This window comes from Miniopterus schreibersii, assembly GCF_964146895.1.
Source record: "Miniopterus schreibersii genome assembly, chromosome: 2".
NCBI lineage: Eukaryota > Metazoa > Chordata > Mammalia > Chiroptera > Miniopteridae > Miniopterus > Miniopterus schreibersii.
Genome location: NC_138102.1, coordinates 156,673,932 through 156,698,986, shown reverse-complemented (window position 1 = coordinate 156,698,986; position 25,055 = coordinate 156,673,932). Strand labels below are relative to the sequence as shown.

Sequence of the window (25,055 nt, the reverse complement as noted above, 5' to 3'; positions counted from 1 at the left end):
TAATAATAAATAAAATATGACAAAAGACAGAGTCTTTGAGAGAAGTATAAGAAATATGCTTTGTGAAACATTATTTGAGACGGTCTTCTGTAAATGGAAGGGAGGCAGAAGAAACCAGTCTGTTCTCAGTAGGATTTATTGAGCACCCCACCCCCAACATTTTTTTCTATGAATTTCTTTACCTCCCCTTCTTTCCTTTTTTTTTTTTTTAATATATCTTTATTGATTTCAGAGAGAGGAAAGGAGAGGGAGAGAGAGAGAAACATCAATGATGAGAGAGTCATTGATCGGCTGCCTCCTGCATGCCCCTGACTGGGGATCGAGCCCGCAACCTGGGCATGTGCCCTGACCGGGAATCGAACCATGAGATCTGGATCCCAGGCCGATGCTCAACCGCTGAGCCATGCCCGGGCAGGCACCTTCCCTTATTTTTAAAAAATTAGAGCCATAGCAGTTCATATCACTACATGTACATGCTACCTATGGGATAAATGGAATTTTCTTATGAAAAAATAAATGGTAAGTTGCAGCCATACTAGAGAGAAAATAAACAGTTTTGGGGGGATATAGGAGGATTCCATAAGACTATTAAGAACTATTTAACGGGGACAGTTACATTGATCCCTGGGCATTATTATCAGAAAATAAAAATAATGAATGTTCATTATCAGAGTGGCAGAGTCGTGAACATTTTGGAAATTGTTTCAGAACACGGAGACTGAGTGTCAGTGCAGTTTACTCAGCTTGTCAGCTCTGGCCCATGGCGGTGCTTCACTGGCTAGGAACGGCTGCAGATCGCTGACCGACCGCCTGTTTGCTGAGCACAAGCACATGTGTGTGTTGTTAAGCCCCAAATTCATCCTACTATGAAAGAAGATATTTCTCAAACATTCCTGAAGTTGATCTAGTCCTGGGTCAGTCAGGGCTAACAGGTTGACCATTAAACACGGATTGCTTGAGCATAGTTTTCCTACAATTTAATCTTTAGTATCAAAGGGCTGAAGACATGGTGTCTACTGAACAGTTTCCTTCTAGCTAATGGTTAGTACCTCTCTCTTCATTTTGATACTTGACTGGAAACTCTAGATGGTCAGAGACTCTTCAGGTTGGTATTTCCTATCCCTTTCACAGTGCCTAGCCTGTGTAGTATTTAGTTTTATAAATGAAAAAAAACACACAACACACCCATAAAAATGCTTGTTTCTTTCTATTTGAGAGGAGGGTGGAAATGGGTAGGTTTTGTTCTGGAAAGCAATTCTATCCGTGCGTATTCAGCATGGATAGAGAACCTGATGAGAGTTAGCATCTACACATGGCAACGTCCTGGGGTAAAGGCAGGTCACTGGGTGGCACTAGATGAGAACTTTTCTCTGGTACGCTCTGGGATTACTATAGAATAGAACTCTGGGCCAAATTACTTCTTATATGACAGCATGTGTCTTTCACCTGGGTTCCTAGTTGAAGATGTGGAACTCTTTTTCAGCACGAGGAAGTTTCTGAAGTGGACACCCTCATTGACAGCTGTCTACAGCGGGTAAATAATCCAGAAATTGCTGTGAAAGAAAAGTGGGAAGACAAGCTTACTGTAAGTGTCTGTACTTTGTAATTTTCCTAGTTTGCCTTCTACTTTTGAAGCCCAGGTAATACTTATTATATGTAGTACCATTTCCGAGGCATTACTGTCGTCTGCTCTCTGAGTCTGATGATGTGTGTAGAGTGTGTGTTGGGCAGGGGGAGGTGTATGAATGTTCACATGTGCGTGAGAGTGAGTGTGAGGTTTAGGATAAGTCTTTGAGTGTGAGGGTGAGGGAAAAGTGAGAATGCCTGAGTGTGAGGATATGTATTGTGTGTGGGGGAAACAAGGAATAAATAAGATGATTTAATGAAAGAGCGTATTTTATCTGAACCCTTGTGAGAATTAGCTAGTCTAAGCCAGTTAACATTGGCTTATTTAAATTCTCTGACTTAGGTAGAATAGTTCTTGTGCAAAAGAGTCTTATTCCTGGGACTCTGGCAGTTTTATTATCCCAGAAATTAGCAGAAAATTGGAAAACCATGAACTTCTTAGGTAGCTCTTTCCAGTTCTGTTAGGAAAGAGCTATATAAATTTTCTTAATTTATCCATCACTTAGTATCTCAAGTTTCTCGATTGCCAGACAACTATTAATGTTCATCAGCCCCTAAGTTAAGCTAAAGCCAGAAGGAAACTCTGAAAACTGTGGAATGTTAATTTCAACCCCTTAGCCAAACAAGCTTTTTTTAACATTGCTTTTGAATATGCTAATCAACAAATACTGATTTTATTGTATTTTCTTGTCCCATCGGATTCTAAAGCAATTGTGATGACAGGTGAAATGGTCAGGGACCCACAGTCTTAAGAAAAAGAAACAAAATTCAATCTCAGGCACATGATAAGTACCCAATATATACTTGTTAAACTGAGATATCAACATAAAGGAGAATCAGCCTTTGGGCAACTGAGAATTAGTATGTGTTCATTAGAATTTTAGGCTCCAATAACAGTGAATACTATTGAGGGGGGAATGGCCACTGCATTTCATATTGCCTCTGTCATGTTTATATTTAACACTGGAAGAGTGGAGTTTGTTTTGTGATTTTCCTTGTAGGAATTCAAATATGCCATGGAAGAGAATCTAAATCTTTGCATATTAATGCTGACGAGCTTGGAAAACCACAAAGAATCTCTTGATAAAGAGTTTGTCAAATTGATAGAGATTTTGAAGAGATTCAGGCTGGGATATTTTTATTTCAGAAAAGAATATCTTTCCAGGTGATGATCATTTCTATATGAGAAACCCATGCTTTATAAACATGACATATTTGTGATTGTGCCATGGCCTTCAGTTCATTTTTTCCAAGTTGTATATACTGATTTTGGATGACACTTTTTCAGGGAAGACCTTTTGTCTAACAATCTTGAATTGTGAAATAGTGCGAAATTGATTTATATATTCAGAATTGCAAACAGTGAACTTTAAAATCTGTGGAAACCAGTATAATGCCTTATTTTCTCTAGAGAAGCAATTTGGACTTAGAGAATATACAATATTTTTAACCGCAGCGGCCTTAGAAATCATTTAGTAAAACTTCACCATTTTACACAAGACCAAGGCATAGAGATATAAAGTGAATTGATCAAGACTTGAGAGTTAAAGGAAAATCCACAGATAGATCTACTAATGGAAGAACTTTATGCTGGGTCTGTTGACTCCTATTCTGTTGGGCTATATGTTCCACCTCAGGATACAGTGCATCCCATCGGGCACTAGGTAATTAAATTTCAAGTGAAAAGAGTCATAGGGAACAAAGGACTCTAAATATAAAATAATTTACCATCTTACCCTTTCTCTCAGCTTAATTCTTGTGATTATGGGGAAATTCTTGAAATTTGTACACTTTGTAAACCACATGTGCTAAACAAGGGCAATTATTATGTCTTTTGTTGACCTCTGTTTATGTTAATACCATACTAAGTGTTCCCTTGAGAAATGCTAGAAATGCTTTTTGAAGGAATGCATGCACAGGGGTGTACACTGAATTTTAATAAAGTAAAAAAATGTCATTAGATACCAAGGTTGCTTAATAAATTAGCCAGAGAAAAACATATTTTATTCCACCTAAATAAGGAAACTAGATCCCAGAGATAATACCAGAAGGAACTCTCAAGAAAATGATATTCTGCTTTTTCTAAGAAGTAGGGAGCCTAGACTTCCCCTTAGTGGTAAAGCTGTGGCTTAAGTGGATATGCAGCTTCCTTACCCAGATGCCATCTCCACAAAATGGAGCATTGACAGTCTTCTATTTAGTAACAAGTAATTATTTGGAGAGTGGCCTGCACTAGTGTTATCTCTGAATAAGTGAATCTTCTGTGTTATGTACTAGACACACAATAAACCCAGTTAAATTTTAGTAGGTTCAATTTTGAGAGCTTACTGTGTTGGATGTAGTGCTAAGAATTTGACATATGTTTATCTCCAGAGAGGTTCAATAACTTCTCAAGGTCACCCAGGTAGGATTAGTGACAGCTGGGATCAGATCTAGACATGTTCAGCTTCAAAACTTATGTTCTTGCAACTATTAATCCCCCATTACCTGTTTGTTAAAATCTGATATAATATTCATTAAAAATATTCTGGAAACCTGGCAATGGAAAAATACTACTTATCAAAGTAAGATTGATTTAGCCCCTGACTTCTAGACATAGTTTAAAATAGACAAAACCGTATAGAGGCTACACACCAATTGACTTGGCTGTGGTTTTTAACTATGCCTGAGGAAATGAGTGGAGTGATTTGTGAGAATGAGAGAATTCTTTTTAGATGAGGTAGAAAATATTTATTAAAGGCAACTTTCAGGGGCTATAAGCTTAGGAGGAGAAGTCTTCCATTCTGACACAAGATAAATGGGCTCCAGAGATGAGGCATGGAAAAAATTGGATGAGCCAAGGAGAGGCAGTGAAAAAAGAAAAAGGCTCTCGAAGGGCTTGGTTTGAAAGGGGCGTCATCATTCATACAACACCAGAGTGCCAGCTCTTTGCCTGACATATTCCGCCCCCCTAGGTACTAGGGAATTCTAGGAAATAAGACAGAAATCTCTGCCTCCATGAATATGACATCTTTTGAGGGACACAGATGACGAATAAATAAACATATAATTATATACTGCAATCCCGGGGTGATACAAAGGAAACTAAAGCAGGATAAGAAGACCTAGAATAACAGGACCAAATTTTAGACAAAATGGCCAGGAAAGGCCTGTCTGAGGAGTGATAAATTGAGTGGATAGCTGAATGAAGTGAGAGAGTGAGCTATGTAATGACCACAGGTGCTCTAGGCAGAGGAACTAGCTAGTGCAAAGGCTCTGCAGTTGTAATGAGCTTGGAATGTTTGAGCATCAGTGAGAGGCTAGCATGGCTGGGGCGGAGTGAGTTCTGGACAGTGATAGGACATGAGGCCAGAAGGATAGGCAGGGGTCAGGTCCACAGCCTTGTAGTTCATGTTTAAGAATGGGGATTTTATTCTGAGTGGATGGAAATACATCATAGAGCTATAAGCAGAGAATTCATATAACATGTTGTGAAAGAACATTCTGGCTGCTGGGTAGAAAACTGTCTATAGAGGGCAGGTTTAAAGCTGTGAGACTAGTCAGAAGGATTTTTAAAATAATAGGTCACCATTTAGATATCCTGAAACCAACTTACTGGATTATGACCCATTTTAAAAAATAAATATAAAATATCAGAGTGTATTACATATAGTAAGAGTAAGTAATGTTTCATAACATTTTTGTTTCAGCTGTGTGTGTGTGTGTGTGTACCTGTCTGTAATTGGTTGAAATATAAAATATTTACGGGTTCATGGTAAAAAAAATAAACACTGAGTTAAGAGCTATTACAATAGTCCAGGTGAGGGGTGTAACATGAGCCAGAGTGATAGTTATAAAGGTGATAAGAAATGATTGGATGCAAACTGTATTTTGAGGATGTATCATTTCTGACATGCTAGTTAATTAGTTGTGGGAATGCAAAAAAGAGAAGAGACATCCTTGACTTAGAGATCTTTGGTCTGAAACTAAAACCTATTTGCATGCCAAAGTCTGCTGGGAGACTCAGACTTGGCAGGAATGGAAATAAAGAGTTAGCATTAGGACACGTTAGCAAAGAGAGTTGTTGAATTTAAAAACACACACCCAAAGCTCAAATTTACATCTTAATGTGATAATAAAAATCTCAATGAAAGAAAAATCAATGGTTCAACATCTGCTAAATATCTTTAATAGATGGCTCTATCTAATTTTTAAAAAAATCTATTTCTAAGATCATGATTTATAAAGTACATAAACATATTGTCTTATAGATGAAAACACATATAAGTGATTAAATTTTAATATTATTAACTATGAATTTATATTGGTCATTACAATCATTTTGCTTTCATTTGGAAGATAATGGACACTCTTGGGAGCTTAGATTACTCCTCAAGGAACTAGAAAAAGAAGAAAAAACAAAGTCCCAATTTAGCACAAGGAAGGAAGAATAAAAATTAGAGCAGAAATAAGCAAAATAGAAAAACAATTAAAAATCAATGAAACTAAGAGTTGGTTTTTTGAAAGGATAAACAAAATTAACAAAACTTTAGCTAGACTAAGAAAAAGAGAATACTCAAATCAGTAAAATCTGAAATGGAAGAGGAAACGTTACAACTGATGCCACAGTGGGGGAAACTGTCCTAAAAGACTACTATGAACAATTACACACCAACAGATTGGATATCCTTGAAGAAATGAATAAGTTCCTAGGAACATACAATTTAACCAAGACTGAATCAGGAAGAAACAGAACATCTGAACAGACCTATAACTAGTAAAGAGCTGAAGTAGGATTCAGAAACCTCCCAACAAAGAAAAGCCCAGGACCAGATATCTTCGTTGGTGAATCTACCAAACACTTAAAGAAGATTAATGCAAATCTTTTTGAAGCTCTTTCAAAATATTGATGAGGAGGGACCATTTTCTGGCTCCTTTTATGAGGCCAGCATTATCCTGACACCAAAACCAAAGACACTACAAACACACATACACCCCCCCACACACACACTATAGGCCAATATCCCTCACGGAGATAGATGCAAAAATCAACAAAATACTGGCAAACCAATTTCAACAGCACATTAAAAAGATTATTACACACCGTGACCAAGTGAGATTTATCCCTTGGATGCAAGAATGACTAAACATACACAAATCAATCAATGTGATACAGCACATTATCAGAATGAAATATAAATATCACAAGAGCACCTAAGTTGATGCAGAAAAACATTCAACAAGATCTAACACCCTTTCATAGAAAAACTATTCAAAAACTAGAAATAGAAGGGAATTACCTCAACATAATAGAGGCTATATATGAAAATCCCACAGCTAACATCATGCTCAATGGTGAAAGACTGAAAGCTTTTCCTCTAAGTTCAGAAACAAGGCAAGTATGCCCACTCTCACTGCTTCCATGCAACGTGGTACTGGAAGCCCTAGCTAGAGCAATTAGACAAGAAAAAGAAATAAAAGGCATCCACATTGGAAAGGAAGAAGTAGTCATCTCTGTTTGCAGATGACATGGTTTTATATATAGAAAACCCTAAAGATTCCACAAAAAGCTATTAGAACTAATAAACAAATTCAACAATATTACAGCATAGAAAATCAACATACAAAAATCAGTTACATTTCTATAAACAAGCTGAAAAGAAACCTGAGCAAACAATCCCATTTAATATAGCATCCAAAATAATAAAATACTTAGGAATAAACTTAACAAAGGAGATGAAGACTTGTATACTGAAAACTACAAAACATTGCTGAAAGAAATTAAAGAAAATGTAAATTCTATGTCCATGGATTGGAAGACTTAATAGTGTTAAAATGTTCATACTACCCAAAGCAACCTACAGATTCAATGTAATCCCTATCAAAATCCTAATGACATTTTTTACAGTAATAGAGAAAAACAATCCTAAGCACCTGAAATTGCCAAAACAATCTTGAGAAAGAACAAAGCCGAAGGTATCAGATTTCCTGATTTCAAAAATATATCATAAAGCTACAGTAACAAAAACAGTATGGTACTGGTCTAAAGACAGGCACATCGACCAAGAGAAGAGAATGAAGCAACCCATGCTTATACGGTCAACTGGTCTCTGACTAGTATGCTAAGGATACACAATGGGAAACAATAGTCTTTTCAACAAATGGTGTTGGAAAAATTGGATATCCACATGCAAAAGAATGAAGTTGGACCCTTATTATATACCATATACAAAAACCAACTCAAAATGTAGTGAAGGTTTAAACATAAGGCCTAAAACTATAAAACTCCTAGAAGAAAACCTTGAGGGGAAAGCATCATGACATTGGCCTTGGCAACAATTGCTAGGATATGACACCAAAAAGCACAGGCAAGAACAGAAAAAAATATACAAGTGGCTCTATATCAGATTAAAAAGCTGCTGTACAGCAAAGGAATTCACAGGCTGAAAAGCTAACCTATGGAATGTGAGAAAATTTTGCAAACCATATATCTAATAAGGGGTTAATATTCAAAATATATGAGGAACTTCTAAAATTCAACAACAGTAAAAATAACCCAGTTTGAAAATTGGCAGAGGACCTGAAAAGACATTTCTTCAGAGGACTTACAGGTGGCCAATAGACATGAAAAGGTGCTCAATGTCACTAATCATCAGGGAGATGTAAATTAAAACTGCAATAAGATATCACCTCATACCTGTCAGAGTGGCTATCATCAATAAACCAACAAATACCAAGTGCTGGCGAGGATGTGGAGAAAAAGGAACCCTAGTGCACTGCTGGTGGAATGCAGACTGGGGCAGCCACTATGGAAAACAGTATGGAGATTCCTCAAAAAATTAAAAGTAGAGCTGCCTTAAGATCCAGCAATTCCTCTTCTGGGTATTTATCAAAACAACCACCCACTAATTCAAAAAGATATATTTACTCCTATGTTCATTGCAGCATTACTAGTAATAGCTAAGATATGGAAGCAACATAGATGTCCATCAGAGATGAATGGAAAAGAAGAGGTGATATATATTTTTCAATTATATATATGAATATATATAGGGATATTATTTTATATATGAATATTCTTGCCATTTGTGACAACATGGATGGACCTAGAGTGTATCATGCTAAGTGAAATAAGTCAGACAAATACTATATGATTTCCTTTATAAGTAGAATCTAAAAACAAATGTATAAACAAAACAAAATGTAAACAGATCCATAGATATAGAGAATAAGCTGATCATTGCCAAAATGGGGGGTTAGGAAGGGTGGATGGGAATAAAATAAAATGCTTAACAAAAAAATAAAATGATCAGGGTGCTTAAATAGGCATTTTTCCAAAGCAGATATACAATTGGTGAACAAGTATATGAAAAAATGCTCAAAATTACTAGTCATCAGGGAAATGCAAATAAAAACCACGATGAGTCATTCACAGTGATGAATGAATCACACCTGTTAGGAAGGGTATCATTTTTTTAAAAAACCCAAAGATACCAAGTGTTGGCAAGGATGCAGAGAAATTGAAACTCTTGTATACTGTTCGTGGGAATATGAAATGGTGCAACTGCTATGGAAAACAGTATAGAGGTTCCTAAAAAAATTAAGAATAGGACTACCATGTGACCCAGCAATTGCACTTCTGGGTGTACATCCAAAAAATTCAAAGAGAATCTTAGAGATATTTGCACGTTCATGTTCATTGCAGCACTATGCAGGATAGCAGGGTGTGGAAACAGCCTAAACACTCACCAGTGGATGAATAAAGAAATGTGCTATGCACATTCAATGAAATAATAATGAGCCTTAAAAAAGGAAATTTTGCCACATGCGACAATATGGATGAATCTTGAAGACATTATGCTAAGTGAAATAAACCAGTTACCGAAGGACAAATACTGTGTGATTACACTTAAACGAGATGTTAAAAATTATCAAACCCATAGAAGGAGAGGGTAGAATGGTGGTTTCCGGAGGATAGGGGAGGGAGAAACAGGGAGTTGCAATTCTTCAACGGGTATAATTTTAGTCACACTAGAGATCTGCCGTACAACGTCGTGCCTATAGTTAACACTGTATTGCACACTTAAAAATTGCATTAAGAGGGTAGATCTCATGTTACATGTCCTCACTACAATTTAAGAAAAGAAAAATCTTGACTATAAGCTATCGAACGATCTTAGTAGAATATGTGTTCAGATGGTTTTAATTTTGCTTAGGGTTTTGTTTCCCGGTTTACTATAATGGTGAAGCACCCGTCCTTGTCTCGCATGTGGTCCTTTTTGTAATCAGGGCAGGATTTACAACGATGCACAATGGGATTCTGACTGTGCGTTGGCAGTTGAGAGGCACACCAAAGGCCTAAAGCTGACGGTGTTTGCTCGCTGCTTTGGAAGCCCCAGAGTTTGTCATCCCTTGGAGCTAAGGTCCTTGTCCAGGCCAAGTGGTTTCCAGATAGTCACTGATTTAGTGACACATAGCATAGTTCAAATCATCTCATCAGCTAATGGAGAGCAGATGCATTTTTATGTATTTTGAGAATTAAGGTCAGATCCAAAATAGAGGTAACATAACCACACTAAGAGATTTGGGGGAGGGAGAAAGGGAGGAAAAGGTCTTCAGAAAGAGGAGACTGAAGTGGAAAGACTAGCAGCCAGCTTTCACCTGTGCTTGGGCGCAGCCCCTCCTGTCCTCACCACTGACAGCTTTTGAGGAGAAAGGCTAAGCTCATGAAACCAAGCTCCTCTTTTCTTTTTCCTCCCTCCCTTTCCTGTCCTTTCTTTTTCTGAGGCAGCTAGCTGTGCTGTTTAAACACGGCACCTGTCACAGCGACCTCATTGTAGCTCCATTCTCTAAGCAATTGGTCACCGATGCAAAGTGCTATGAACGTGGCTGGCGGGGAACTGAATATTCCAGGGTAAAACAGGAAACTAAATGTCCTTATCTGTAAAGTGAGGCATCAGGCGAAGTGATCAATATGTTTGCTTTAATTAAAATCCCATGTTGGAGAAGCATTTATATGTATGTAAACACTTTCACTTTTTCCTCTGATCTCTGAGGAAGTAAGTGTATGAAGTCTGCATTTGTCACAACTTCCCAGGGGTGACTCTTAGTTGAAATGTCACTGACAGCTTGTGGTTTGGACTTTTTTTTTTTTTTTTTTTTTTAAACTCCAGGCAGAAACAGCTAGAAGCCATTGAACAAGAAGATGCTGTCAACCAGGAAGCCATCCTCAGGAAGAGGGTCCAAGAAGCCGGCCAATGGCAAGAGGACGCAGAGGAGCAGGTAGGGCGGCCTTGGGCTATATTATATTTAGGGGAAGCCTCCTCAGATGTCCTTAAAACCATGAGATAAAAACAGAGAAGGAACAACAACAGAAAAAAAAACACACAAAAAAACCCAAAGAGGAACTGTGAAGTGCAGTCCCTGGAGACCAGCAGCGGAGGAAGTGCAGGGGGCGTTGTAAGAGAGGCGGTGTCAACAGCCTGCTGCCAAGGAGGCAACTCTGCAGAAAGAGGCAACTTGACATATCAGGACTGTGGGGCTGTGGATAGAGCTCAGGCACACGGAGCCCATGCAAACAGAATTGCAGAAGTTCAGGGGAGGCTTATCACTTCCCTGAGAACAAAAGCACATTTGCAGCTTCCTGTGCATGAGAGTGTGCGCTCAATTGCTTGCTTTCCGGGACACACTGTGAAAATCCAGCATTAACTGTGCGTCTCCAGGTTGAAGACCGAGGTGGCACGGCCCACTCTGCCAGTGAGACAGCCAAGGCTTTGCTGCATAAATCAGAGGAAGCGATCTCAGAACAACTGAGTCCCCAGACTATAAATACTGAGCTAGTGAACACTTGCCAGGCCCTGGAGCAGAAGACAAGAAAACTGAAAAGTGAGTAGCGAATGTTTATGTCCCCATTTTGTCCACTCTGAGGTGGGGCAAAAGGACTGCAGCCATGTTTATAGATTACAGCTGCTGTGTTATTAAGACATTTGTGACAATGAAATGGCTCCAGAAGGCTGTACTGTGGGCGTTCAGAGACGCTTGCCTAGTAGCTAAGTGGATTAATTTAACCACTGACTTTCCTTTTGGTTGTTTATTACAAGCTAGATTTGTCCATGACTGTTATTTCTTTAAAAATTAAATGAAACTTCTCAATATCTGTAAAAGTAAATAAGCAAAAAAAAATCTTGTTCCCATGGGATATTTGAACCGGCAAATTGTTTACATATTCTACCTTGGTTTTATTAGCTAGTTTGTACCCATCATATGGTAGAAAAGACCCTGCCTCTCTACTTTCTTTTAACTAGTAATTTTAGGGTTGGACAAAATACCTCTGAATTTAATGTGTATCAAAATATTCAATATGTGTGAAAATTCTTTTTAAATGTATTCTCTACACATACATTTTGCTTTGCAAGTTAGAGTATTTCTCATTTTTCCGTATTACCTAAACATGGGTGTTTACTAAGAGTTTAGGTGAGAAGACAACTGTCAAATTACAGATATCAGATTATTTATAGGCTTATTTCATTCTAGAACCATTAAGCATAAAAAATAAAGCTTACTTATTTGACCATTTATCAGACGTTCAGCTATCTTTTTGTTCTAGCAGTATAAATGTTCTTTTAATAGGAAGCTGTTGGTTTTGATATAAACAACAAAATATAAGCTTAGGGCAAGCTAGAGATGGAACTTTTCCAATATGTGTGTGTTTTGGATTCCTTGTACCCTTTCTGCTGTTATCTGAGAAAGCTGTTTAAGAGTTTAAAGGAACTGGCTAGTTCTAAAGTAGCAGTGGCTATTCAACATCTTATTATTTTTATTTAGAACCTTGTAGAACTTGCTAGCTTTAATAACTCTGAGTATTGGATTACTTTGCTTTACTCTGTCACACATTTAAGACATGCTTTAAATTACATAATCTATGTGTTATTATTACCCAGAGGGCCTTAGAGAAGGTTCCCTATGATTAGAAGTGTTCATGTTGAAGCATGGATAAAAACCAAATTTGGTTTATGGTGTGTTTGCTTTGGAGACTGTGATAAGAGGACTTGTCTTTTGGTCCAGTTATAGTTATCTTTTGATTAAATCAATATTATGCCCCCCATAGTTTTGTAAAACTAAGAATTTATCTTTCTTCCCAACCCCCCATGATTTCTTCTCTGAAGAGTCAATTTTCATAACTTATCCCAAAATGTACATTTGTGGTATTATGAACTTGCTACTGTCTTCCCAGTTTATCTTCAGGAGATAATTGGTTCAAATGTTATTAAAATTTTTAAACTATCCAAATCAGCTGCCCTGGGTTGAATGCATGTATTTTTTTCTGGCTGGTTAAAGCAGGCTGGATGCCTCCTTTCTGTCCCTAGGTGCTCACAACCTGCCTGGCTTTATGAACTCCTGTACTTAATTATATCTTTTGCTGCATAAGGAAGGCAAACATGTCAAGATTGTACTCTTACGACCGTTTGCTTGTGAAGATCTTCCTAATAATTCTCATAAAAATCAGCCTTTGCAACAAGAGGGAAATTTAGGTAGCAGATACTTTTGACATGCTCTATATAACAGACTTTCCAGATAGACTGTGAATAAATGTCACTGAGGTAAGACAGTTATCACACAAACATCCTCGCACATTCTGCCATGACCACTGCCACCACATGCTGTTTAGTTCTGAGTCAGACATCTGAATTCTGTGTCAGAAAATAAAAATATTGAAATCCACTTAGTCCTTCTGAAACTTTCTGTTGAGCTTAATAAATTAAGTATTTAAGGCAGGTGCTTTCTGCTCCATCTAAGAAAGATTCACTAGCAAATTGTGTGGGGATGCAGTTGTTTTGTTCAAACGTTCAGGTCAGTGATGGTGGTCACAAGCTGAACTAGGAAGTTGTTTATGGCGTGTGATTAGAAACTCAGAACTTAATGCTGAATGAATAGTAGGGTTAGAGTTTTCAGTTGCCACCAGGACTGTACTGATTTGTGACGTAATTCACATACATGCTTGCCTCCATGAAATGTGCCATTAGAGCTGCTAAATTTCTTTGAATGGTTACTTATATACTTTCTTTCTTCTGCTTTTTACCTTTGTATGTATCTTAACTATCTTGTTAGCAAAGGCAATACTGGATGTATAAATCTGTTTGCTTTAAAAAGAGAATAAAAACTTATTAGATCTAGGGTGTGCACTCAACATACTAGGGTGAGTCTAATGTACATGAAACATACACTAATTGATCTAAACTATAACCACTTTAATATTCACTCTTTTGGGGGGGGGGGCTATCTGACATGAAATTATCATTGAGTCACTCATTTAATAGACAGTGAGGGAGTTACCTTTAGAAACTATGAATATTTCCTTGGGGAGAGAGCCTGAGAAGATTCTGTTGATCATAACTCCTTATTTGAGCATAGCGTCTAAGTATGAACTTTATGGTTGAGAGAAGGCTTTCATCTAGATGATCTCACTGGAAACTCTTCTAGCTTGCTATTCTTAGCATAGAGGTCATGAGGTATGGGGCAGACAACAGCCTTACAGCTTTGAGGGTGGATGCAAGGTGAGAGCCACATGTCCTGAGCAGTCAGTACACAAGAGGGAAATGAGCCAAGAAAGGGGATTCAGGAGATACTTTAAGATAGGTGTTGAAGTGAGGACCAGGGAGAAAACCAAAGTCAAATATAGCTTGCCCAACAGCTGTCATGGCAGGGGGGCCTGAATGTTTCCAAATGAAGGATGCAGGTATGGATGAAATAATCTAAGAGGCAGAATAGCTGAATGATTAAGAGCACGGGATTTGAAGCTAAACCTGTATTCTGATTCTAAGGCTGCAAAAGAGAAACTGGATAGAGTTGAGCAAATCACTGTACCTCCCTGGGCCTCAGTATCCTATTCCAAGAAAATGCAGTAGTTGTTAATTTATAAATAGCACAACAAATGTAAAACAGCAACTAGTGCTTGGTCATTCTTGGTGCAATTTGTTCTGCTCGGGCATGTTTCTGTCACATGAATTGCCTCATTCATGATTGGCAAATGACATGTTAGTTTAGTATGGAGGTTATATCGTTTTATTCACAATTCTCCTGGGAATAGAATCTGGTTGGAAGGAACAGGACTGTAACCTTCAGCAGCAGCTCACAGGCAGCAGGAGCCCTTTCAGCTGTATTTTAAGAAAATTCAAAACAACTGTCTGCACCTGGGCCTTGCTCGCCGGAGGAGCGCTGCCCAGCCTTGCAGGGCTCTGGCTTGTGGCCCACTGTGCTACCTCCTGCTAACTCCTGGTTCACTTTAGCGGTGCCCCTGCCTCCGAGTTCCACTGCCATCTGCGTTTTCTTAGCACCCCACCGGCACCGTGCCATTTCAGGTGTCAATAGTCTCTATCCTGTGAGGCAGCCTTCAACCACCTTAATATGCATGTCTCAGTGACCTGTTATCTTCTTAGGTACTAATAACTCAATAACTGTGTTTGTTAGTGCTCTGGTTTCTACCTAACTCTAACTCATAAACCCTGTTATTTTTGTTCCTGTCATAGTTTTTAAATTATTTTTTATTGGTGAATAATTAACATGCCATAAAAAGTTCAGACCTTAACTGTACTGTTCAACCAGTTTGACAAATGCACATTGAAACACAGGACTTCCCCTTGTGCTCTTTCCCAGTCACTCCCCCTTCCCCACCTCCACCACCACAGGGAGCAACCACTGATCTGATCTCTATCACTGATGGGTTAGTTTAGCCTATTCTAGAATTGAGTTACGCAATATGTGTGTACTTTGTGAGTATCTGTTTTCTTTCCCTCAGCATAGTGTTTATCTATGTTGTGTTTATCCGTGGTCTGCCCTTTTCCTGGCTGAGTGGTATTTCTTTGTATGAATGTTCCATAATTTGATGACCTTTTTTCCTATTGGACATCTAAATTGTATACACCATGGGGTTGCTATACGGAAAGCTGCTATGAATATCCGTGTGTTGGTCTTTGTGTGGAACATGTGTTTTTATTTAACCTGGGATAAATATCTAGGAGCAGAGTTGTTAGGTTGTAGTTGTAACTCTAACTTGTGAGGAAACTGCCAAGCAGTTTCCCACAGGGTCTGCAGCATTTCATGCTCCCACTAGCAATGTGTGGAGCTCCAGGTGCTCCACAGCTCCAGCATTTGCTCATGTCAATCAAAAGATTTACATTTTCCCCACCCTTCTGAGTATTTCATTGTGGCTTTCATTTGTTCCATTGATTGGCTATATCTTCTGTGTGAAGTATCTAAGTCTTTTGCCCATTTTCAAATTGGGACATTTGTCCTTTGGCTATTGTGTTGCAGGATTTCTTGACATAATTTGTACACAAGTCCTTTGACAGATCTATGTCTTGTGAATTATTTTCTCCTAGTCTGTAGTTTTCAATGAACCCTGATATTTTTAATGCACAATTTCATAGAACATGAGGTAACACATGTATTGTGTTATAAAAATCCATACTCCCTAAAAGTCAGCCACCACTGATAGCTAAAACGATTTCAACTCTAATATTATGGTTTTGATTTTCAACAGCCAATTAATTGCGGGGCTTTGCCTGCAAGCCTCATTGCACAGTCATTTAGAAAACTGTTTTTATCTCAGCTTCTTTCAAAGGCAATGTATCCAAGACACCTGGTCCCATCCTACATGGCAGATGGCAACAGCAGGGGATACAGTGCCCATTTTTCTCTCGCTTCCATGTGAAACCTACATGCCCTAGAGACACGGCAGGTCCAGCTCCAAACACACAGAGAAGAATGCAAAGGTGAATGCAAATTAGGGTCATAAGCCACCTTGTTTTGCTTGTGAAACATACGGAAATAGTTGCTACACATTGCACAAAACATCTGTTGAAATAAGGTTTACAATTTGAATGTTTGGAGGTGGACTATTTTTTAAAACCCAAGATTGCCTCGTAGGAAAGCAGATGGGCAATTTAAACAGTCTTATACTAACTCATTATTTCTTCTGAAACACAAGCTTAATTTGGAGATTCAAAGACGGTGTTTTGGAGATGCACAGCCTTCAGGAACATAACGTTTCTGGCCACTTTTGAAAGCTTTGGTTGCTGTTGCTTAGATGTAGGTCAGGATGGAGATGGGGCCTTATTTCCTAACACAGTTAATGCAAAGAATTTTTAAAACCTGAATCTTTGCTAATGAGCTAAGTATTAAGAATTTTTAAAAATTTTAAATTACTTATGTATGTTAGAAATCATTTTGAAAATATATACTTTCCTCTTAGTGGGGCTAGTAACACTATCGCAAGCTTAGTTGAGAAATGAGTTATTTTTTTTTAAAATATTCTTACAAAATAGAATTTTACATAGGTAATTTCCACATAATTAAAGTTTTTTAAGCCTTTTTTTTTGAAAAATATTTAAATTAGATTATTTATTTTTACATATATTAGCATTGTTTTCATGGATTTCTTCAGGCTATTGAGATATCAAACTTTTTGTATTTAATTTAAGAAGTGCCAGATTTCTATGTGTTTTGGACACCAGAGTATCTGCAGTGAATTTTCTTGGCTGTTAGTGATTTTTTTAAAAAATAGTGGCAGCTATTAATATGCTTTCATCTAGCAGAGCTTCCTACCCTCATTTAATTTTTGTTCTTAATCATCTGTGGGCTGAGAAAACAATCAGCTTGTGAGAATTATGTATAAATTCAGAGCCCACTTTCTGAGTGGAAAGCTGAGGCTTTTCTACAAGAAGAAAGGGCATGGATATCAACCTGTTTTGGTTGTTCAGAAGCTTTGGGCCTATTTTCTGGTTCTTGGCTATATTTCCAAAGAGTATGGGTTGTCAAATAAATAATATGTTACTCTGTAGCTCAAAGAATTAAATAGGTATTTTTTTCCCCCATTTTCATTATTCTAGAGATGAGAATTTGGAAGTTGCTGGGAAACATTTTAGTTAAGTAGAAAGACACATCTTTTTAATTTCACAAAAAACTCTAGTGAATTAAGCACCGTCCTGTGAGTCTGATCTCAGCTCCCTGAACAACCAGTTATCTTTTAAATCCCCTGGGCATCAGTGCTCTCTCAATCTCAGACCTGCCTGTAGGATTTTGGGATTCTAGGCCTCTACTTCTAGGGCTCCTTTCCTTATAGCTCAAGCACAGGCTTATTAGAGAGATGATTTCCACATGGGTAGGGTTGGACTGAATGACTTCTAAGGTTATTCCCATTTTAAGATCGAATAATTCTGAGACTCACTTCTAGAAGACAAGTCACCTGCATCAATCAAGGACAAGTTTAAATACCCAAGGATGGTAATGGTTTTGCTGCTCCAGCTTGTTTTTTCTCCTGGTTCTTTGTTTTCACAAGTCATGCATTGAAAATGCCAGTCTCAGGAGTCATTGTTTTCTCTCTCCTTTCCTCAGGCCCCAAATTTAAAGCTGTTAAAAGTTTGTGAAATGAGTTAAGGGAAAAGGAATTGTCATATTAAGCTGGTTATGAATTCTCTTTATAGAAACAATCAAGTCGCTAAGAAAGAAGTTCTTTAAAGGACGACCCAATGCCTTGCTGTTTCAGGTAAAAAAAATAAATCTCTGTGATAGGCATTTAGTGTGGTGATGACATCCAAACTGTGTGAGGTTTGGAAGCTAATTTATAATGGATAATAATTTTAATCATAAAATTAAATAACTAACTTAGAAGAAAATGCTCTGGTGGATTTTGTTCTTTCTCTCTCTCTCTCTTAATCCTCACTGAAGGATATGCTTATTGATTTTTAGAGAGGGAAGGGGAGAGAAAGAGAGAGAGAAACATCGATTGGTTGCCTTCTATACCCGCCCCAGCTGGAGGTTGAATCCACGGCCTAGGCAAGTGCATTGACTAGGAATTGAACCTGCAACCTTTTGGTTATGGGACTATGCTCCAGGCAACTGGGCCACACTGGCCAGGCCTGGACTTTGTCTCTTATGTGCTGAAAGTGGTTTGCAAAACAAGAGGGAAGAGCTCACATTAGTGGATGGCTTGATGGAGACATTGCATCTTTCAAATAGGGCTTGTTATCAGACAAAATGGGGTGTCCCCTTCCCCACTGGGTGCTGCTGGGGTGGAGTTCTTATATTTTGAGAAGAATTTTCTAAGACTCGCGTGGTAGAATGGGTGATTTTTAATTGCATGGAATTAAATCCCTGTGTTTCCAAAGTCCCATTTCCCTTAGCCCAGTCATAGAAGTGCAGCTGGGGTTTCAGTAGAGTAGAAGCAGAGCCAGCGTCCAGAGCTTCCTTCCCATGTTGGAGCGGGGTCCAGCCCAGCATCAGGCTGGTTGCCGTCCATTAGTCCATTGTGTGCGGGGTCCGCACGGCCGCGGGCCACACGGCAGAATGCCAGGAAGCCAAGCGCCAGCCGGGAGCCAAGCGTGCCGAGAGGAACCACGAGAGTCAACTCCTTTGTTCAGGGGATTAAATATCCCAAATTTTGCACCCTTGCGGTGGCCACACCCATTCTGGCCCATGACCTCTGTTCCAGGCGTGACTGACAGCAAGCACCTTCCCTAGTCACCCCAACTTTCCTGGGCATGTGTCTGCCCTCCCTTTGTTGGACCCCTGGGGAGTGTAAAGTTGTGGCTTCCTGGTGAAGCTGCCCGAATGACATGCCTGTAATATCTGGCTTCCCCCTTTGCTCCTTTCCTGTTATTAATCACCAGGTTAATTATGGTATCAGGAGCATTTCGGAATTTACTATATCTGTTAGGAAAGGGCCAGTGTTCAGGCTCAGGTGCCTCCTTCCTGACAGTCTTGAATGTGTTCTCTTGAATGGGCTTTAATGGTTGCTGCTGCTTTTTAATCCTATTTGAATGAACCGTTCAACTCCTGTCTGGATATCTCAAGATATCTATGGCAGAGTTTAATGTATTTCTTTTCCTTATGACACTTGGGGAATTTCTTCCTTCTCTTCACAAACGAGGAACATAAGGAGCAGCGAAGTTGGCACTGGAGGAGGAAGAGAGAAGGGGAAATATTCACATGTATCCGTTTCCAGGGCAGAATGTAGGCACATCTGGTTAAACAGGGGGAAAATGTATTCATGTGGGAGATTAAGCTAGGCAGAGTTCCTCAAAAGCCCTGCACTACGCTGAACTGGAAAAACCTCCATATCTAAACATGCCTTAATCATTTGAAGAACACCAGTAACATTTTCTATTATAATGTAACTATGATAGATATGTAGCTACCTCTTGTACTAAGGCCACAGTTTTATTGCTATAAAATTTTCACAGGCACCACTTTTATTCTTCTGAGCTATGTCTCTAACAAGCTTCTTTGGCCTCTGCCTAAAGACTTCAATGATTTCATTCCCTTTCCTATTCCTGAACTTTGGATTTTATTCCTTTAGTAATGGGGAAAATGGCAAGGAGAGGCTAAAAATTAAAAACTTGTTCTCTTAAAGTAGAACACAAAATAAAGAACTGGTCATTTTTTCCCTACTCGGGTAACATCATGTCTTAAGTCTAATATGTTTTGTATCTTTGACTCTTTCATCAAATACACTCCACAATTTTCTTATTACAGAGTTGTTTAGATGAGGAATTTCCTCATTATGATCCCTTGTCCTGCACAGATACAATTCAACAACATCTTCAAGAACAACCGGTAAGTTTAAGCTTCTTGAAAGGATTGAAATGCCTTTGTGAATCAACTATTCTGCCAAAATAGACTTAAGACCTGCATGTACTAGTAGTCTTAGAACTCTATACTGCTTTTCCTTGAGAGGTTATCAGATGAAGCAAATGGACAGCTATTTATTTTCTTTATCATGTACATAAACACAATCCTGGTAGACCCTAAGAAATGATAATATTTTTAAAAAATATATTGCAGTATTGTGAATAATTATATAACTATATAATAATTATATATAAAGAATTATATAATTCATTCATACCCCTTTCCTCAAAGCCTTTGTTTATATGAAAATGTTGATAGAGGGAATTGATCATGTTATCATTCTGTTAAATTATTGAACTGTTATTTTTAATAAGAATAATACTTTACACATAGAGGATGCCTTGTGATCAAAGACATGAAAGCTTTGTTACTTGGCATCATTTCTTTTCTTCCTGACCTCTCTTGCAGGGTCAGGGTTATTTGAGAGCAGTGATATTCTTTCTGCCTTTGGAGATGAAGAAATTGGATTATGAAATATGTTATGTTACATCCCTTTAAATAGTTAATACTCCATGACTTTCTTTTCAGAAGCAGTGTTGTCGTGGTAAAGAAGCAAGACTACATCAGACAGCCCTGACCTTCAAACATACATGCTGGGACGCACCTCTGCTGGGTAAGCCTGGATGGCCAGCCCCTCTCCTACACCATATCACACAGAGCTGGGGTAGGATCCTTTTCAAAGGGGAAAACAATCACAATTGTATTTGTATAGGAAGAGTTGTTGAATACTTGGATATTTATCCCTGAATTCAGTCAATCAACTGATGTTTGAGCACCTACTCTATGCAAGGCACCGTATTCTGTATACTAGAGGATAAATCCTAAAATAGCTCACAGATTATTGGTGAGATAAGACCCGGGCTCACAGAAGCCTCCATAAAAGAAATGAGAGTTGAACCAGGCCTTGAAAGGTGGGCTCCACCTGGAAAAGTAAAACTCATGGAAAAACTATTCCAACTGGGGAGAATGAAATGAGGAGGGGAAATGACCAGACCCAGAAGAATGCAAAAGCCCCAAGTGTTCAAAGAAGAGTCAGAACTGGACAAGCCATTTTGGAGAAAGAGCACTTGGGTCAGGACACGGTAGAATCTAAGTGCGGAGCAGGTTGTGGGCCAAACTGTGGACCACCACTCAATGCGAGGCTAAAGAAAATGACTTTATCTTAGGAAATGCTCACAGTAGTGACATCGCTCATCACAACCCAGATGTGTTTAAAAGCAAAAGTTAATGGCTGGTTCGTAAATGACAAGAGAAATGGGGTGATTATCAAAATAAATTTAAGAAGGAATAAAAAGGAAGAGTGATTTGTGGATCATTTCAACTACAGAAGGGTAGCTGCTGCCACAGCCAGTGGAGTGGCTATTTCATATCAGAAAATGGTTAGTGCTTTATGGAGATGATTTCACTCACACTAACTCGGTGATAACAGCAACACAACAACTGTGACAGCGCTGCTATGTGTCAGGCACAGTTCTCTGCTCTTCACATATTTATTAGCTCACTTAACCCTTATTTATTAACTCACACATCCCTAAGAGGTAGATGGGAATTTAAAGCCCATTTTAAAGATAAGGAACATTGAATTAGTAATTAGCCTGAGCGTATGTGTCACTTTTTATGTAAGTAAACTGAAGTTCAAGTGGTTTGGTGATTTGTCCAAGATCACACAACTGTGACAGAGCCAGCATTTGAACTAAAAATCTGTGATTGACTCCAAAGCCTAGGTTTTTTTCCTGCTTCCTAGAGTCATTAAATCAAACAAACAAAACAAAAACAGTTTATTACTCTGCTAGGTTGCCATCACAATGTCTGTTTTCAGGGATGGTAAAGGGCCAGATGCTAAATATTTTAGTTTTCCCAGGCCATGTGGCTTCTGCAGCAACTACTCAATTTTGCTGTTGCAGGACACTAGTAGCCGTGGACAATACTGAACGAATGGGTGTGACCATGTTTCAATAAAACTTTATTTACAAAAACATTCAGCTGGCTGGATTTTGCCCCCTAGCTGCAGATCCATTGACCTCTCTAGTTGTTTAGTAAACAAGGGTTTTCTGTCCTCACCCTCCCCTTCTCCCTCCCCCCCTTAAAAAAAAGAAGAAGAAGAGAAAAGAGAAGGGAAGGGAAAAGGGGGAAGGGAAAAGAGAAAAGAAAAAAATCACTTGGCATGTCCACACATAACTAGGCATCAAGGGAGGGGAGGGGTATGTTAAAATGTTAACAGAATTGAATTGACTTCTGCTTTTTCAAAAATACTCCAATCTCTCAAGAGAGAAAGAAAAAAATATATATTAGCTTAAACCAAAAATAAATTTCTCTTTTCATTCTTTTCTGTTCTCCAGATGCCTTGCATCTGGATAGTCTTACACTGGTTCCAAGACTGTCACTGACACCTTTCTCACGTCCAGCTAACCAAATTCAGGCTTCCTGTGAAAGGCCCCAATATGGAAAAATAGAGGATGGTGCTTTGGATGTGACTAGAACACACAAGTAAGTTAAAAGAGCAAAATATCCCAAATATACCTACCTTCCTCTTCATGGGTGACCTGTTCCTATTGCCTAACCTTTTTTAAAAAATATATTTTTATTGATTTCAGAGAGAGAGAGAGAGAGAGAGAGAGAGAAACATCAATGATGAGAGAGTCACTGATCCGCTGCCTCCTGCATGCCCCTGCTGGGGATCGAGCCCGCAACCCGGGCATGTGCCCTGACCGGGAACCGAACCACCATCTCCTGGATCCTAGGTCGACGCTCAACCCCTGAGCTGCACCAGCCAGGCTTGCCTAACCTTTTAATCAGCTTGATTTTCCTATCCCGAGATCATAACATCTTTATTGTGGAATTTTTATTGTATAAATTCTCTAACTTTCTGAACATTGACAGTTTTTAAACAAAAATGTCTCTATAGTTTTCTGTTGTTTTCTTTTTTAATCTTCACCCAAGGTTATTTTTTCCATAGCTCTTCAGAGAGAGTGAAAGGGAGAGAGAGGGAGACAGAAACAGAAACATCGACGTGAGAGAGACACGTCAACTGGTTGCCCCCCTCACTCGACCCCACCAGGGCCGCGGATGGAGCCCGGAGCCCAGGTACGTGCCCTTGGCCGGAGCAGGCCTGGGACCCTTCCGTCCGAGGGCCGGCGCTCTAACCATCGAGCCAACCGGCCAGGGCTATAGCTTTCTTGAAGCGCAGTTTTCTTGCTCTTTTGAATTTCATAACATCCATTTGGAAACCTAAGAGACAAATTAGGCTACCTAAAATGTTTCTCAGTTTTATTTTTTATCCTCAATCTACGAGTGAGGATATTTTTTTCAATTGATTTTTTTAGAGAAAGTGGAAGGGAAGGACGGGGGGGGGGCGGCAGGGAGAAGAAAGAGAAGAGAGAGAAGAGAGAGAGAAACATGCATGCGATAGAAACACACTGATTGGTTGTCTCCCACAGGGCCCCGACCTGGGGCGGGGATCGGACCTGCAACCCAGGTCCTTGCTCTTGACTGGGCATCGAACCTGGGAGCCTTCAGTGGGAAGGCCAGTGCTCTAACCACTGAGCCTGCCAGCCAGGGCTGTTCCTCAGTTTTTAGAAATACACCATATACCGCTAAGTTAACTTACTCAGATGGGTTTTCTGTTTCCATCCGTTCGCACTCAGGGCTTTCAAGCCTTTGGGAGCTCATCCCTGTTCTCACTCCCCCCCGGCCCTGAAGCTCACCTGCACTTGCTTACCATTCAGTAAACAGACCCATCTTCCCGAGGAAGAGCTCAGAAATGTAGTTTATGAGCACTGTCCAGCCCAGTGAAATGTCCGCTCTGATAGAGGGTGGGGAGGCCGGACTTTGAATTGCAAATTCTTCATTTTCATCTTTGGCTAGGTTCTCTGTGGTTCATAACCTCTCTCTGATGGCAGCTGGGGCTCTCTTTCATTATACTTTACTAAATCCATGAATTTGGTAAAACTGGGGCAGGGAAGGGAACTATGTTTGGTATCTTCTCACGTTTGTAATTTTCCCACCTGTAGTAAGGATCTTTACTTTCTATTGCCAGATTCCTAGGCCCTGCAGTTCAACCCCACCCAGGAACAGATCTTTCTGATTGCATCAGGATGAATGATGCCCTAAGTATGGAAGTGAGTGTTGGGCTATATTTAACTTCATTTTTAGGACTACCATATCCTGGTCTTCTATGGGTATCCTTTTTTTCTTTTTTTGTAAATACTGGTGACTTAAGTTATATGAGTATTTTCGTCTGGGTGGGTGGCTGGTGCCCTAACACCCACATTGTTCAAGGGTCAGCTGTATTATGGATACACTTATAGCAAGTATGAGACTTATACCACAAAACTCAAATGCATAAGAAATGTCAACCTTTGATGGCAGGAAATTAAAATTCAGTCATTTAGGGGTTTTCTACCCCCTCTATAGTATAGACTCAAGGAAATATAACCAAGAGAGGATTTGATAAAGTGGGCTGAACTTTTTGTTTGAGAGTCAGGCTGATTTGGGACTTAAATTCACTAATGGCCGGGTGTGGCTCAGCAGTTGAGCATCAACCTAGGATCTAGGAGATCAGGGTTCGATTCCCGGTCAGGGCACATGCCCGGGTTGAGGGCTGCAGCCAATCAGTGACTCTCATCATTGATATTTCTGTCTCTCTCTCTCTCTCCATCTCCTTTCCTCTCTCTGAAATCAATAAAGATATATTAAATAAATGAATAAATAAATAAATAAATAAATAAATAAATAAATAAATAAATAAATAAATAATAAATTCA

At 39.1% G+C, this 25,055-nt stretch overlaps 1 protein-coding gene across 1 annotated transcript in view; it reads left to right on the top strand.

The window, feature by feature from the left end:
* Nucleotides 1–25,055, top strand: part of IRAG2 (inositol 1,4,5-triphosphate receptor associated 2) — a gene marked incomplete at its 5' end in the record, with an annotated part of 74,957 nt that overhangs the window by 23,780 nt on the left and 26,122 nt on the right. Inside the window, 11 exons of the mRNA XM_081127802.1 lie at nucleotides 1,484–1,585; nucleotides 2,628–2,791; nucleotides 10,779–10,887; nucleotides 11,262–11,490; nucleotides 16,214–16,376; nucleotides 17,493–17,527; nucleotides 18,087–18,148; nucleotides 20,137–20,217; nucleotides 20,821–20,905; nucleotides 22,632–22,779; nucleotides 24,329–24,410. Coding sequence (XP_080983928.1) covers nucleotides 1,484–1,585; nucleotides 2,628–2,791; nucleotides 10,779–10,887; nucleotides 11,262–11,490; nucleotides 16,214–16,376; nucleotides 17,493–17,527; nucleotides 18,087–18,148; nucleotides 20,137–20,217; nucleotides 20,821–20,905; nucleotides 22,632–22,779; nucleotides 24,329–24,410 — 1,260 coding nt within the window. The remainder of the gene's footprint in view (nucleotides 1–1,483; nucleotides 1,586–2,627; nucleotides 2,792–10,778; nucleotides 10,888–11,261; nucleotides 11,491–16,213; nucleotides 16,377–17,492; nucleotides 17,528–18,086; nucleotides 18,149–20,136; nucleotides 20,218–20,820; nucleotides 20,906–22,631; nucleotides 22,780–24,328; nucleotides 24,411–25,055) is intronic.